We start from the raw sequence: 16,695 nt of genomic DNA, 5'->3' as shown, positions 1-16,695 counted from the left end.
GAAATGTCAAATCCCCTTAATTTTTAATTAATGTTTTACATTAAATACGCTAGAATTTCGGTTTCCGATCGACAACGTGGGCTCGTTTAGGGAATTACCCGGATAGTTCACATTTTATCGTTAACCAGGCATAGTATTTTGTAGAGATTGGCTGGCAGAGGTGGTCGCTGTAATTAAATCCGGGCCTAATCCGACCCTTCACGCCTTATCCAGTTATGTAAATTTAAATGATTTGCCCCCGTTCTCGACTAACTCTTCAGCGTCCTTTGCCGACACCTGAGGCCAATTCTAAGATCCTTTTCGTCGTAGCACATCTGGACGACGTTTAACAGTTCACTAATCGCTTTTGGGAAGCGGTAACAAAGCAAACTCTTGACTAATGAAAAGATAAAGTGTAGCTTACCAATCGACACGACCGGAAACGGGGTATTTTGTAAAATGGTTCGTTTAAAATTGGGTCGTTTGTCTGGAGGTGTGTAGGGAGTTCAGAGAAAAGTTTCGAAGGTAATAATCCCCACTGAGAACTGAGATATTCGCAAAAAAACACTGTAGAAATTAGGCAACAATGTATTCGATTCGCACTGGCAAATGAGGTTTTTTCCGCTGAGACTGCGTGAATGTATGTTGATTTATGCGTAAATCATTAAGACTAGCGGGTGAAACTGAAAGGCAAATATGAATTGCTGAACCTTTCAATGGTTTTCTACGCCTGATGCCGGTGCAGAATAATTAATTTGCTTGTAATAAACAGTACAACGTGAATTTCGGGCCTCAATCACGTGGAACATTTTTTTGATTTTCAGAGTTTCTACAAGTAATGTAGGCTTTATGCATGCTCAACATTGTTATACATTGTAAGTCATCAACTTAACATGTTTTCGGTATTTCTACAAAAGTCATCATTGCAGGTTAGTTCGACGGAATTTTGAAAATTAAGAGCGAGGTAAAATCTGATTAAATGGCCCTTATAATGCGACAATCACCAATCGCACGAAGTGTTTCTAGACAAAGCGGCACGTCGCACAACTCGATAAAATGATGTGCCTAAAGCTGGTAAATCCTTCTTTTTTGTCGTTGCGTTGCTGTTCCGCCAGCGCTGCTCTGCGAAGTAGAGCACAAAATGCTCGGATGAAAAACTCTGGTACTTTGAGGCTGATAATCGAATACAATCTGGTAAAAGCAAGAACATAACTCTCACTATCTTATTCGGGATCAGTGCGAACAAATAAGCGAGGCCCATTAAACACACGATAACAATATCGAGGTTAGAAATCCCATTTCCATTATAACGCTGAACTCGCATATTGGACCTCAAGAGATTTCAACACGCGCTGAATTATTCATGGGCCCGAGGAAAATCAAATTATTTGAAAAACATGCGACTTTTCCCGCTTACACGTACTTTTCTTTCGTTTTACCATGCGGCCCTGTAGGGCCCTTTCATTGCAATCGTTCACTACTACTTTATGAATTAGAAACATGTAATTGACATGGAAATCCCCCCAATTGGGTAAATGGAAGTAATTCATTGGATAGATGTGATTTTTATAATAAAAATGTGCGATACTCAAGCGGAGCTCACACATTGTCTTAGCCACAAAACCGAGCCAGAGGTCATATTTCCGAGCCATCATAACACTGTTGTAATGGGGAACATGGGCGCTGCAATTAATCAAATTAAAATTAATTAATCACAAGAGAAACGTGCTAGTTAGGCGGGATAAGGGACGCGAAACGGGAAAACGAGCCACATGGAAACGCCGTTCGAAAATAGTGGAGGATGCCCCGGGTGCAAGAGAACATCATATTAGGAAAGTGAATTGCCGCTGGCCGAGATTTTCGAGGCAATTATTAATTGGCCTACACGTTTACGCGACATTTTCAAGCCTTCTCCAATTTATTTCGCTTTAATTGTCTTTTAACTCGACACCCAATTTGCACATGAAAATGGATTTCTGCAGCGCAATGCAAACACCGGTTCAAACTTAATCGGAAATAACATAAGAGAGATAATCCGCAAATACACGGGTTTTTAATAAAGCCGCAAAACGGAATTAAACGAGTCTCTGTTTGCAGAGCCGAAGTAAAAGAGATAAGAAAGACCGTTTCCATAAAAGCTCTTAAGAAACACCAAAATTGCCTCTCCTGGAATATAATAACGCTTTGTGGAAATTACCAATTGCTGTTTGCATCCAAAATTTACTTTGCTAGAATTTCCAAATGTCGTTATTAGTGCCGTTCTGGACGTCTCTGATTGGCGCAGACTAAAAAGTCGGTTTTAAAAAAATGTGTCTCATAATATAAGATGTTATGATGCACCGTTTATGTGTTTGTGCCAGTTGATGGAACGCTAGAGGGGTCGCCTTCTTGATACTGATTGACCCAAACTGATTCTGACCCAAACTTGATACGAATTTTTTTTACAAAAGTTGTAGTGAGCAAACCAAAACTTGCATGGTTTTAGTCTTGTCTTGCCTTTTGTGCAAGACCAGGTTCGCTCATCACTAATCAAGGAAAATCTGCTCTAAACTTTTGAATAGTTTCTCATGTCTGATGTTAGTGCTTATTGCAATGAAACTCAGCAATACCAACATAAGTTACAGTTTGCCTGTGATAAACAACGCACTGTTATTAGCTAAGCTAATAATTTTCCAACTGAGCAACGAATTCTTTTGAAATATTCTCACATCTTCGAGGAATAAATTACACATTTTAGTAAGCCCCAGCTTCTTTGCCTTGAAAGGGATAATAGCAACTTACAATCACCCATGACAATGTGCATGAAAGTAGGTTGGCAATTACTTAAATTTTCTGTACAGTTGCGTTTGGAGTTCGTTCTTTTCCACCTGATGACACTTTGTGAGGCCGCAACATGCCGCGCATTGGGATATGGAGCGTTTTAGACGTTTTCTGCCATAATTTATCCTCATCGCTCACTATTCTACCCTAATCCCTCTGAAATTGGGTAAAGGACATTTGGAAACATTCCGTTGGTTAAACAAAGTAACTCACTAGTTAGGCGTCAAGAGCACGCGGCCCTTTTCTTTTCCATCGAATTATTGGCATTTCTTCTTCGAGTTATAAATGATCTGCTCTAACATCCCGCAAAACTGACTTGTGGAATTAATTACATTTTTACTTCAGCAGCGCAAGCAATAGTGGCTTGCTCTCAACCAAATCACAAACAATATTACTAATTTGCCAACTTTCAAGGGCTTCTTTACAAGCTGCATTTTACCGTAAAAAGTGCTCGTACTCCAGTAGGAATGCAAATTCCGTAATCGTAATACCGCAAACAGATTTAATCGTTAATCGGCCGCAACTCATGAGCGCTTTTGTCTCAAACGAACAATACCAAACTCAAAGCCCTTTGTGGAGCATATTTATAACAGAGTTCAGTCCTACTTAACCTTTGTAGTGGCTAAACCTTGTTTTTAGCAGAAACTAACCATCAACATTTTTCGTGCCAACGCGACGACCCCAAATTGCTTCATTGAGCATATTGAATCTTATTAATTAATCATCACTATTATCTCCGAAAAATGCTGGATATAATTTACTTTTGTTGGGCATCGAAATTAGTTTTATGCAACTGTAAAGAGAGTTGAAGTTAATATTCAGCTGTATTTTTTCATATTATTCTAAATCGCTTCTCGCATTATTCTGTGATCTGTTAAAAATCAGAGACCGACTTTTTTCTTGTAAAGCGATCATGTTTTTCGTGGTTTTTACTCTCCTTACCTTACGGTGGAGGTTAAGTACTTGGAAAAATGTTAAATATTAATTTTTTTTGGCTCTGGGATTTTCATAGCTAGAATACCAAATTTAGAGATTTCGTCCTTATTTATAAAAATATTACAATTTTATCTGAAATTTGACGATAATTTTTTGTTCTTTTACCTAAAACCAAAGAAAGGCTTTAAAAAAAACAACTGCGGTTTAATAACTTTAATTTACGTTAATAACTAATATCAGTTAAAACGTTTTGTTTTTCAACGGCGATTTTTCCTTTAGTAGACTTTTTATGTTTTCTTTTCCATTAATTTTCCACATATCTATTCGAGAGAGCGGAAGTTTTGATAGATCACGATACATTCCACAGAGGCTCCCGATATCTATTTTGAGGTCACCCAGAACCAGAAGAATTAATATGTTTAGATAATTTCAGAAAATTTGGGTAAAATTGAAAATTGTGCCTTTTTAGCAAATACTATTGCTGTGAGTTTTTCAAATACAACTATATTAATTCCAGTCTTCGTAGATTTTTTCTAAAAACAACAGTTTATTTGACAGGAGCGCCATCTTAGTTCGACATATTCACCAAAGATGGGGCCCCGGTCGCTGTTAGTTCACACTATTCACTAAAGAGGACGCTCAGCTTCTTATTAAGTTCCCCCTATTCACTACAGAGAGCGCTGCTGCCGTCTTTAGTTCGCACTATTCACTAAAGAGGGAGCTACGGTCACACTATTAGATCGGCGTTAACCGACTAAACTAAAACAAAATTTATTAAACTTTGTTTTTCGCGCAAGTTAAGAAAAGTTCTCCGTCGACAGTTCTTTCGAAGACAGAAGCCATAACTACGCAACTGAAATTTCTGCAAAAGGTGCGATAGACAAAAGTTTCGTTTACTTTAAAATTGCATTATAAAAAACATATTTTCTTATCCATTTCTGTGAACAGCAGATATATTTGTTCTTATTTGAGTAGTCGGAAAACTTTGGAACTGGCGAATTGAAAATGGGCAAATTATCGAGACTTGGAACTTTCGTCCCGGTTAGGAAGTAGTGCCGAAACTCTGCAGAATAAAGTTGAAATGGAGATTCACTCCCAAGCTGACACCGGCACAGTCTGCATTTCATTAGCGAATAGGTCGACTTTGGACATGAGTCGTTTTATTCTTACTTGGACAGATGGTGTCCAATTTTCGTCCAATTTGCGGACAGATCAAGTCCACTAGCAGTGCGGATGTCAAATTAGAAAAAAATCATTTCAAAACCCGAAAAATTTACGTTTGCCGCAAAAATTGGAAGAGGGCGAGTTTGCACTGATCCGGCGTCGCCGCCGCAATGCCCGCCCCCCACGTGCCTCTACAAAGCGCAGAGGGGGTTGATGACGTAACACGCAGTGCGGAACAAAACACTGTCATCGACTAGAAACCAGTCCGACATCTAGTGTGCCGTCGTTGCGAAATGAACATTTTAGGTAAGCGCAAAAAACTATCAACACGAACTTCCAAATTGAAGTTGTTTTGCGGGGGTGCGCCAGTAATATTGTGATAAGCCTGGTCACGTGCATCGGGATTGTGATCTAAAACGTACGTTTTTTCTCTGTCTTGGCTCTTTTCTACTCTACCTATCACTTCTTTGACTTACTAATCTTTTTTCTGGAGCTTGCATGCAACTGTAAAGGTCTCTCTTATTTCCATGCAGCACATTCAATGAGTGTTCAAATTGATGCTGTCATCAATTAGCGTTAGTGTTTGGTGCCCTAAAAGCTTTTAAGAGAAAGTTGAGGCTAATCTAAACTGCTAGTGTTAGTTATTGAGAAACACTTTCACCGCCTACGATGAGCGCCTGCTGGCTGACTTCTTAGCGGGAAAAATGTTTGAGATTTTATTCAAATAGAAACATACTTTTCGATGGATTTGCGAATCTAAGTATAGTTTTTGATGTTGAGCTCATTAAGACGCACACATTTTTCGAGTCTACATATTAAAAATAAGCCTATTGCGACCAGAAAGTATTCATCATACCAACAAAATAATGCAGTGAAGCTTCGAAGAACTGCCGATGATACAGATAAGAAATCCCCCAATTATGTAATACTATCCAAACGCTTTTTGCCCACGTGAACGACCATTAATAATCGGAATCCATTCTTATCGGTGACATTTGACAAATTAACCACCGGATAGATGTGCGTCCAAAATGTGCCGAAATGTAGCTTTTTGCATCAATGTATAAAGCCGTTGATGCGAAGTGCTCAATAGAAATATTCCACGATACTTTCCAGGCGCTTATTAATCAAATGGATTTGACCAATTTCAAATTGACTTGCTGTGTAATTAATACGCTCAATTTTTCAAATAGATCCCTGATATTTTTTTAAATCGAAACTTTAAATAATTAATCACTTTCCACTGAAACATTGAACACATCACCAATATATTTCCACAATTTGCGCACTCTACAAAATTAGAAATGTTTGTTAGGTTTTTTGCTCATTTAAATAATTTGCACATTTAGCCCACCAATGGGCTTTTTAAAATTCCCCTCTTCTTTAATTACCCTAAACGCTCCTCTACTGATTCGCCTCAAATTTATCGTTTAAGTTTTAATTTTGCCGCATTGAATTACGTCAATCTGGCGGCAAACCGCTTTAAAAATTAGCATTAGCACTATGTAATGCAACCTAGATGGGGTGTCGGCAGCATAACGAGACCGAATATTCGATATTGGATTTAAATATGGACCATTTCACATTTCACGAATCTAATATCGCCATGCTCCAAATGGAATGTGACAGGTCTCATATTTTTAATATTTTCACCTTCCTTTCATATTCGAAAAAACAGGGCTCGCAGACGGGAGCGAAGATATCGAGTGTGATTGATTTACGATGTACTTTTCTTTTTTGAAAATGCGCCTGCACCTTAACTGCCAATATCAGATCAGTTTTTCTTTCCGGAAATGTATGAAACGCGATCACACACACAAAGCGGATAGTTGAATTCAGCTGAAATCTATCATTTAATATGTCAATAATTTTGCCTCTGAAATCGCGTAAAAACTTGAACAAATCAAAATAGCTTACTGGAGCTTAGCCCTTGTTACGCTTTTTGCGAAATTAACAATTCCGGTTGGAATTACTCAAAATTCTAACGTTAGCAAATAAAACGGATTAATTTGCGAATTAGGTCACTGGTTTGCATAATACATTTAGAAGCCCTACATGGGGGATCCATTAACAATGCATCCATTGCAAAATATTGATCGATCGATTTTCCATTCAAGCCGTGCTATTGATGGACGGGACTCTAATGTAATTGACAAACTGTCCCAGATATTTCCGATATGTGAGTTTTCCTAAAATGTTACGTTCCATACTATTAGCCTCATATACGGGGTGTCAATTTCAAAACTTCCCACCCTTAATATCTTTCTTACAGTTAAAAATATGAAAAATCGAAAACACCCGAAAATTTAATTTGTAAGGGCGGACACTTTAAATGGAAATTTTTAGCCTCTTTGTTTTAACATCCTAGGAGGGGTAGATGTCACCCTTGAAATCTTAAATAGAAAGGGGGGTCCAGTGGCACATTGTTTTAAAGGGCGTTCAATTATTTTTACATTGGTTACTACTTTGTTGCTTTTTGTTCAGAGGTTTCCAAATAATCACGTTTTAAAGTTGTAGAAACAATTAAACTTTTTATCTATGAACTGGCGAATATTTTTTCAGTTTGATAGAAAAAAATTAATTTGAAAGGTTTCAACTGCAGCCAATTTTTTCCCAAAAACACTTTCATAAGAGTTCATACTACTGAAAGTCCTACTTTTCACTCACCCACACCTACAGTTCACCTCCATGCAGCAGTTGTTCAAAATACTCTCTGGCAATAAATCTGGCGATCTTACAGGCCATTCGATCGGTCCCTCGCCTTCTAATCCATCTCCACGGGATACTTAAATATTCCCAAAGTTTTGACTGTGAATATTTTCTCAATAGGATTTAAACATTTTTTTTTCAAATAAGGAAAATATGTAAAAGCCAAATTGTACACGGTGTTTACATAGTATCATGTTTTCTTGGTCAAAGTTTAATTCCGCCTGCGTGCAATATCGGGAAGATCAGGCGGATAAAAAGTATAGCCGCATGTATTCTGAGTAAATTGGATCTTTTTAATCGTCGGTTTATCTTGATCCATTTGAAAATATTCACCTTTTATGACCGGTCCATTTTATGAACGAATGTTATGTAAACTTTCTCTTTTAATTCCGAAGAGAAAACAAAATTTTATTACGAGCTTGCAGCTTGTTTATTTTGTTACGTATGTAACTCCATAAAGAATACCTTAACAATAGGAAAAAACGCTTTAACAACTTAATTGACAGAGCACAGACTTTCGAAGTAAATATCAACCAACTTGTAATGAAATGTTGTTGGTACACCTTTTTTGCTTGACATTTTCTGTGTCAATGAAAAAAGGTTAAGTAAATTTTGTGCTGAAAATGTGACCGGCCCAAAAAAAAATTATATCTCTCGAATGGCTCGGGATAAGCAGACGATTAAAGATCCGAATTACTTAGAAGACAGGAGGTTATAACATCGTATACTTTTTTCTCTCTGGACCACCCCATATTGCCCGCAGACAGATTTGGTTATTGATGGACTTATTTGATTTATATATATATTATATATTTCTTTTTTTTTGTATTTTGAAACTGAAATTTCGTTCAAATCGGATCACCGACTGAACAAATATTCACAGTCAAAAGTTATGATATATTTAAGCTCTGCGTAAAATTTTCGGCTCAATGCATTAGGAACAACTTCGGTTTCAAATTGACGAAAGCAAACGTTAAAATGGTATCAAAAGGGATAGACTTTCGAGCCTATGCCGTCGTTCGGTAGAATTTCTTCCTGACGTTTTGCAAGCACGAGTGGCTTGCATCTTCAGAAGTGGTTTGCTTGAACGCTTAGATCAGTATAAGCGTCGAAATGAAGACAAAAAAAATTAGCAATAACGACTTAAATCGACTACTTTGAATACAGTGCAGTGAAATTGCAGGCTGCTGTTTGTGACTCGAAAAAAACAAGTTTTTGCAGTTAGATTTGTTAAAATCTGTCTTGATATTTTGCGACAAACCACCCTGTTTGCCGCCGCACAAATGCCATTTAAAAATAACCTAGTTTCACCGCTACGTACAAAATAATCTATAACTGAAAAAGCAGATGAACTTTCATTGATTGGTTAATCACGTTTCGAGTGGAAAGCCCACTTAATTGTTCAATATTCCAGTTGAAAATCGCAGGGAAAACCGATACAACGGAACCGTAAACTCGGTTTACGATGGCATAAAAGCCATATTGCATCTCCGTATAGAAAACCGGTGAGAAAAGTCGAGGATCTCGCTAAGTAAAAGACGACGGAAAACCAGGGAACACTGCTTCCACGTACCTAAAAATCCTTTCCCAATCTGTCAATAAATTATCTATCCGAAGTGAAAATGCCTTCAGGGACGGAATGCCGACGGTTATTACCAGGGAAATTGGAGTTCTATCGGAAAAGCTCGAACAATGTAGCGATAGACGTGAATTTTCTTCTATTTCTCTATAGTGTATATTCATATCTTGACCGCCATTAGTTATTAATATCCAACAACTTCAAAATAATTAAGCAAATTCGAATAAATCAACCCAAATTTAATGGGAAGATTTATATCATATAGGGAAAATCCTCCTGTCCCGACTGTTTGTGTTCAATAAACCATTTCGAGTCGTCGAAACAATCCCGAAATAATTCCTTTTATTCCCGATTAGAGCATCTGTTCAATTTCGCTCCCTAATTGACAAAATTGCCGTAAACAAGACGAGTCGCCTAATTGAACTATTGGAGTAAAATAGTCAGACTTTGTGAGAAACGAGTTTGATAAGTTTCTGTCTCAATCGAATTATTTGCGATAGAAAAGGGACTTTTATTTGAAATAGGCGAACGATGAAATCCAATTCGTGCCCGGGAATGAAGTTGCGAAATTGATTTAAATTGTTTAGGTGACAATTTTTGCCCGGAATTGATGTGAAATTAACTGGACTTACCGCATTCAATCTTCCATAAGGCCCATCTGTTCCATTGACAGGCAAATTAGAGGCACCGCTGGCTGCATCGACTCCAATCTCATTTCTCCAAGCGGCTTTTCTCCCGAAATTGAAAAATCGGGCTTTAGTTATTCGTCAATAAAGCCCCATAATTGGCCGAAGAAATTGAACGGTCACTCAAACCTTAATACAGTTAAAACATTTGCATAAATCTGAGTTTTTTGCGACCGAAATGGCAATTTTCACGGCAAATTCAGTCACACCAGGGGTGACATTACAGGCATCCAACCCCCGCACAGTAATTCTTCAATCTAACCCAAATTTGGCCGATAATAAATGTCGACGCCTTGTTTTGCTCCAGAAAACTTCCACGGCTTCCGAAAATTTATCGACACGTCGAAAAGGGATTTTTGGGTTCGTTGAGGTAGTTATGGGGCGATTCGTCTACCAGATTCCGTGAATGTGAATTTATTCAATTATGATCGCGATTTAAATAACCATATTCTTAGAATGTTGGCAATGGAAAAAGTCGCGAAAACCTGCACATATGCAGGTCGTTTCGTTTGTCAAAGGGTATCGCTGTTGACTTATTTTCCAAATTTGTTCCTCAAAACTTGGACGCCTTTTCTGTGTTCAATTTCCGAAGTGTATGCTAAAAACCCATAAAGTTCCTAATAAATTTCCTCACTCTCAAAAGGGTCCCTTGCCGACGTAAAATCTGTCGACCAGGAAAGAAATTCGTCAGGATCAGAGATTCAAAACCTGGCTCGACCTGCAGTCGTTTCTCATACAACATTTAAGCCCTTCAGGAAGTGGGCCTTACCTTATTATTATGCTGGAAGGGTTATAAATAACTGGCGGATTTTTCTGGACTTAATACAAAACGCTTGGCAGCGAGCCAATTCTTTAGGACGACCGTTGATTCCATTTATTCCCGATATCGATTTCAACCCCTTTATCTGAAATCGCAAGATTGCTATGGCCGCTTTAACCTACCACAAAAAGTAACAGGACACATGGAAAACACAAAAATACACGATTTCACTTCCGCTGGTTTCATAATTTATAAATCGACTCCAGTGAGAAACGTTGCTCTATTTTGAAGGAAATACATCCTGTTTATTGCGTTAAATGTGAATAAATATTCATAAAACGCATGTTTCCTAAAAATAAACGTCAAGGCCTTCGTGTCTCATAACCGTTAACCTCGCGACTAACAACAAAACGGGAAAAATTGCAAGTTTTTTCCCCCTCAAATCGCACTTTCAGGGGGGAAATTCGATTAAAACATTCAGGCAATTAATTTTGCGAAACGTTCAACGATTTTTTTGCAAACTGAGAGCTGACAATTTCAAGAGGGCACTCGGAGACAGCCAAAGAATTCCCAACAATCCCGACTATTCCCTGAGCTTGAAAAAATGCAGTAAATAAAGAAATACGCTTTCTAAGGTAAAATCAGCTGGTTTTCCTTGTAGAGTTTCGTGCAATTTTTCTGTAGGTATACGATTTACCGGCAGCAATCACTCAAAGTTTATTATCCATTGTTCCAGCTTTATGGAGGTGGCGCCGTTCAGTAGCAAGACAGGATACCGCGGTAATAATATGTAAGAATGAGGGTAATAACATTGTACGGAACAGGAACGCAGTCGGGATTTTCGTAATTTATCCGAGCGCTAGTGTGTACACTGGAATGCATTCGGGACTCGTTCCCGGAAAGTTGCTAATAAAAATTTACAGTCAAAGACATTTCGGGAAGATTGCAAACCGGGCGCTTAGGAAAATCCATCCAATATCAATACGTAAAACTACGCTGGATTTTACGGTATTTTATTGTTGGTGGTTCATTAAAGACGTCGAATATAACTGGACCCTGTCGAAACTCTAATTGAGCATTTTGCTTGATTGAAAGCCATCCAGAAGCTTTCTGGTTCACAAAATCCCCCCAAAAATCTCCATTAATTTCAGAGGTTTTACATGTTTCAGTGCGAAAATATATAGAAAAGCATTTGAGTCATTCATCCACCTCAAAGAGGAATTTTCTTAACATCACCACAAAATAATAATAAAACTAAATAACGTTGCTTGATCAGTAAAATTAATTCAGAAGTTCCAAAAGGTGATGAACTTGGAAATTGAGCAGACAAGAAAAATAATACTAAGGATAATTGCAAGAGGGTGATTTTCTTGGAAATTTGTTCTGGGCAGTGGTGAAGAATGAAGGAAAGGTAAATCAACCATCTTGCAATTATTCGATATCGGTCAAGAAACTGGAACTTAATACTAAGAATAAACACCGAAAACAATAAGAAGTAATAAAAAGTGGTGCTAACATGAAAAATCGCTTCTTACTAAACATCAAGCTTTCCATATTTAATTTTAAGCTGTAATATGCAAATAGTTGTTCATTTAATAAGGGTCAATTTTTGTTTCAGGTAAGGAACCCCCCCTTTTCTTCACAATCATTATGGTAAGAGCATCGAAATTAAGACATTCAGACACAAGAATTTTCAAAACACATGTTAAGTGTTTTATTCACCCGTTATTCAAAAAACAAGCTTACCAAAGAAAACATGTTGGAAATCCCTATCATTTTTTATTGGTCTCGATTTAAACACTGCTAAAGAAGCTTGAACAACATGAAGTCAATCTCATAGTCTTTTATTATTAAATCCTATTGCCCAAAGTCCACTCAATACTGCAAGGTCCAAAAAACAAAATCTCCCACTAAATCTCTTCAGAAAATAAATGCCTACCCAGGTTTGAAAACATGTTAGCCTAATGCGATTTACTTTGACATGGCCCATTCCAGGTGGCCGGTTTTCTTTCGATACAAAGAAAAACTTTGAAAAGCGTGGCCACATCACACAAGTTATCCCGATCGGATAAGCTATCGGATAAAAGCCGCTTTTCAGATTTTAATTATTTTAATCTGCCTATTTGGAAAGGGATCTAGACTTTTTTCGGATCCAATTTTATAGAAGAACAAAGTGTAAACACAAGAAATAAAATAGGACTTTCAAATAAGAAATTCCTGCTGGAAATTTTTGGTTTGTGTTCAAAGACACAAAAGCTTTCAATCAGCGTCTAGTATAGGAATAGAAGATATTGGAAACATTAATATTAGCAATGTAAAACTGGGTTCACTTATAAGGTTTAGTAAAAAAAATCTCAAACAAATAAGTTTGCTTGAAAAAATGCACAAACACGGATGTTAAAATCGTGGCTTTTCAATTATATTCATTTCTGGTACGAACTTCAAAAGTTTTCCAACTGCCTAATAATTCAATGCGCCAGGTTTTTCCTGCAAAAGTTACAGCTCTATCGGATTTACCAGTTAAACAACCGTAAATTTCCAGGCAGATTAAGCTGGGTGATTAAATATAAGCCAGCGAGCTGAGTTTTTAAATATAGAATAAACTTCGCCTCTTTGAAAATGTCTTAGAAGAGAGATTGCAACAAATTGATGAAAATCGGCTGGCTGACGTCTATCTGCAAAATAATTTAGATTTTCTCATAAAATCTAGATGATTTAGTGGCAAGAATGGATGGCTTCGACACTGAATGGTTTGAATCATTTTTGTTAAATCGTTGCTGAGGCCTGGAATGGTGATGAAGCGGAATAAGAGAAGAAGCACGTGCGTTTGTCCATTTTTCCCCGTTATGGACCGTTCTCGTTTAGAGGCGATTTTTACGACCTAATAGCGATTGAGGGTAATAAAGCGAAAATATTTATCAATCAACATTGCCAAGATAATAATGGAAATACTAAAGAGGCAATACATTTTTAACACTAATAAATTAAAGCAAATTGTAGAACTCCTCGAGCTGTTTGCAGTAAAACGGTCACAAAACAAACAAAACCGCAATGATAAGTGAGAATATCGTCTAGGCTAGGGCCGTGAACAAAACGATAAAATTCGATTTTTGCCCATCTAGTATAGGGAAAAGAGTCAAAATTATTTACTTTGTTGTTCGCGGAAATGTCCCGTATCTATTCCCCGTATTTATCCTGGAAAGTTTACGCGGTGGAAGGAAAAATAAAGCAGTGAAAACAGGAAACAAGTTTTGTCGTTTTGGGAGAGTTTTGTTGTTCAGGAAAATGTAATACCGCACAGATAAAACTTTCCTACCAGAATGTTGAGTCGCTTTAATGGAATTTTAAACCTCCGTTATAGTTTGGCACGGTTGAAACTAAGTTAATCTGAAAAGTTCTAAACTACTAAATGGGTTCCTTTAATTGTAATTAGCTAGATTGTCCGACTGGTTAACATCCAGATACTTGTGAGATGGAGAAAAAACCATTCCTACAATTTTCATCGCTTGAACTTTTTTCAGCTGAATTTTCTGCAAAACTGCCCTAAAATAAACCGTTAAAGATGACTTCCCTTCAAGTTAGCGCGATAATATCAAGCTGTTCAATTCAATTTAGACCAAGAACTTTATGCAAAAACTCAACTTCGTGCAAAAAGTAAATACCGCAAGCCACACATTTTTTACACCCCGTTTTTATCCAATATTTACCAAACTTATGGCCGATTGTTATCGGGAATTTTTTAATAACTTCCATAAATAAGCCGGCGCTTTGTTTTAGAAAATAGTGCCAAACCAACGCAACAAAGAATATATTTATTTTACCAATTAAACCGCCGACTCGCTTTGACATATTATGATTTAACACAGCCCGTTAAATAAATTATCATTTACATGTATAAAATATTAAAAATATTTGTTAAATGCCGTGTACGGGAAACAAATGGACGCCGTTAATTACGATATTGTTATTATATGGGTGTAGGGAGGAGTCGTCGCATTAAACAGGGGCTCTTTTCAAAGACTCTGGGTTTTTAGTGTCTCACTTTTAGACTGGAGTTGTTGATAAAATATCCACTTACTTAATCTACTGTGACGTTAATAACTTATGATCAAATCTAATTTAAGAAACGACAAAGCTGAAAGACGCTCTGAAACTTTCCTCTAAGCTCAATATATTTTTTAAGTTTAGCAACGTCTTTGAGTAGATACCTGAGGGCAAAATTTTGACCAGATTAAGGCAGATACATAAACTGTAGCAAATCAGCTCCGATAAATGTTGGGGAAAGTGGCCGAAATGGCCACAGTAATTTCCGATTATTAACCTCATTTAGCAGTGGCGGTCGAGTTGGGGGAGATCGCATTTATCAACGACAAAACCGCGGGTACGACACGTAGTCCTGGATAACTCCACCTATTAGAATAACGGGGTCGTTATTAGAAACCTTTTGGCAAAAATCCCGCCAAGCGTTTAATATTAATGGGAAACGTTGAAGGAAACGAAGAGACTTCACTTGAGTGAATCCGTAACTTAGTTTAGAATGAATTTAATAGGGTTATTCTAGTAGGCAGTAATTTAGCCTAGGTAAATGCTTCATTAGAAAATTAATTACAAAAACTATGAACGACAGAAGGTTTCGCCGGTTCCACTGCCTGGTATCATCAGACGGACTTACTCGTTGTTTACCATCGCCTTGAATCAACGGCGTTCTACTTAAAGAATTCTAGCAACTTTTGAGCGAAAATACATTTAGTGAGTTGTCAAAATAATCGTAAAGTGCAACTTCGGATTTGTTACACTCAAGAACATGTAAAATTCCACAAAACGGTTTTGAGATATTCTAAATCTACCTGAGAAGGGCGAGCTTACGCTATGCATCCGAAACTAGCACCATCTGCATACATTTAAATCTTAACAGTGTAAGCGGGAAAACAGTGAAAGTTTTTCCACAAATCCTTAAATTCCTCGCAGTGTTTCCGATCTCAGCATGCAAATACCGAACTCTAAAAGTTCGAATTCTGTACTAAATAAACGCAAATAATGCAACTTTTTGTATTTATGTGACTGTCACCATCTGCATTTCAAACAAGTAAAAATTGACATCGTTCTATTATTTTGATGACTATGTTTAGGAGCGGTCGGTGGCGATAACGATGATGGAGACGACAAAGAAAAGGAGGAGGAAGCCGAAAGGGAGAGACAAGAAGCGATCCGAGAAGCTGAAGAGCGACGCAAAGAAAAGCACAGAAAAATGGAGGAGGAACGCGAGAAGATGAGACAGGAGATCAGGGACAAGGTACGGAATCAACTGTTAATTTTTCTAACCACGAAAGATCTCCATAAGTACGCCCGTTAATTTTAATAAGTAATATTGATCCTTAGCATTTGCAGAAACTTTTCGGCTCTAATGGGGAAGAATTAAAGGGCAATTAGTACCTTAGCTGTGTAAGTAATGAAGTCACGAACAACTAGTCTTTAAATGATATTAATCGGTCAATAAAGGCACTTAATATTGTGCATGGGATCACGAAAAGTTGGAGCCAGAATCGATCAAAGTTCAACATCTGCGGAAACGTGTCCCTCAATTTACTCTAAATATTAATTTTCCCCCAATCATACGACTTTCCAGAACCGGTCGTTTTCTCTTGGTAGCGCTACAGGAGAGAGAAGTTTTAAGGTCAAGTCCTCCTGATTTTCCATGCGCAGATCCGATAAAAATCTCTTGATTGCGGCATCACTTTTTTTGCATGTAAATGCTGGCTAAGCCGCAACATATTCAAGAGGTAAGTGGAAAAACATGCTAAACGCATGGCATATTTGTTTGGGTCCTCGTTCCATTTGCTTCAAATTTGCAAAATACGGTCTGATTGCTTCTGGGGCACGTAAAAGACAAACTTAAATTCACCTTTTGCTACGCCCTTCCGGTTAGGTCTTATCGGATTGGCATCGAAAACTTGACTGAGTGCCCTCATCAATGTCCGTCCTAAACATGGAAGCAATTTCGTCTGAACAATGGTTTGCGTGGACTTCCCCCCGATTGTTATTAGCAATACGAGGAGAGCCGA

At 37.6% G+C, this 16,695-nt stretch overlaps 1 protein-coding gene across 1 annotated transcript in view; it reads left to right on the top strand.

The window, feature by feature from the left end:
* Nucleotides 1-16,695, top strand: part of LOC109535154 (complexin) — a gene marked incomplete in the record, with an annotated part of 83,769 nt that overhangs the window by 52,728 nt on the left and 14,346 nt on the right. The window contains 1 exon segment of the mRNA XM_048666703.1: nt 15,763-15,926. Within this exon segment, the coding sequence (XP_048522660.1) occupies nt 15,763-15,926 (164 nt within the window).

Source organism: Dendroctonus ponderosae, unplaced genomic scaffold (assembly GCF_020466585.1).
Source record: "Dendroctonus ponderosae isolate FM_Combo_2020 unplaced genomic scaffold, Dpon_F_20191213v2 Dpon_F_20191213_5, whole genome shotgun sequence".
NCBI lineage: Eukaryota > Metazoa > Arthropoda > Insecta > Coleoptera > Curculionidae > Dendroctonus > Dendroctonus ponderosae.
Note: the sequence above shows the minus strand (reverse complement) of the source record. Positions and strands in the feature narration are given on the sequence as shown.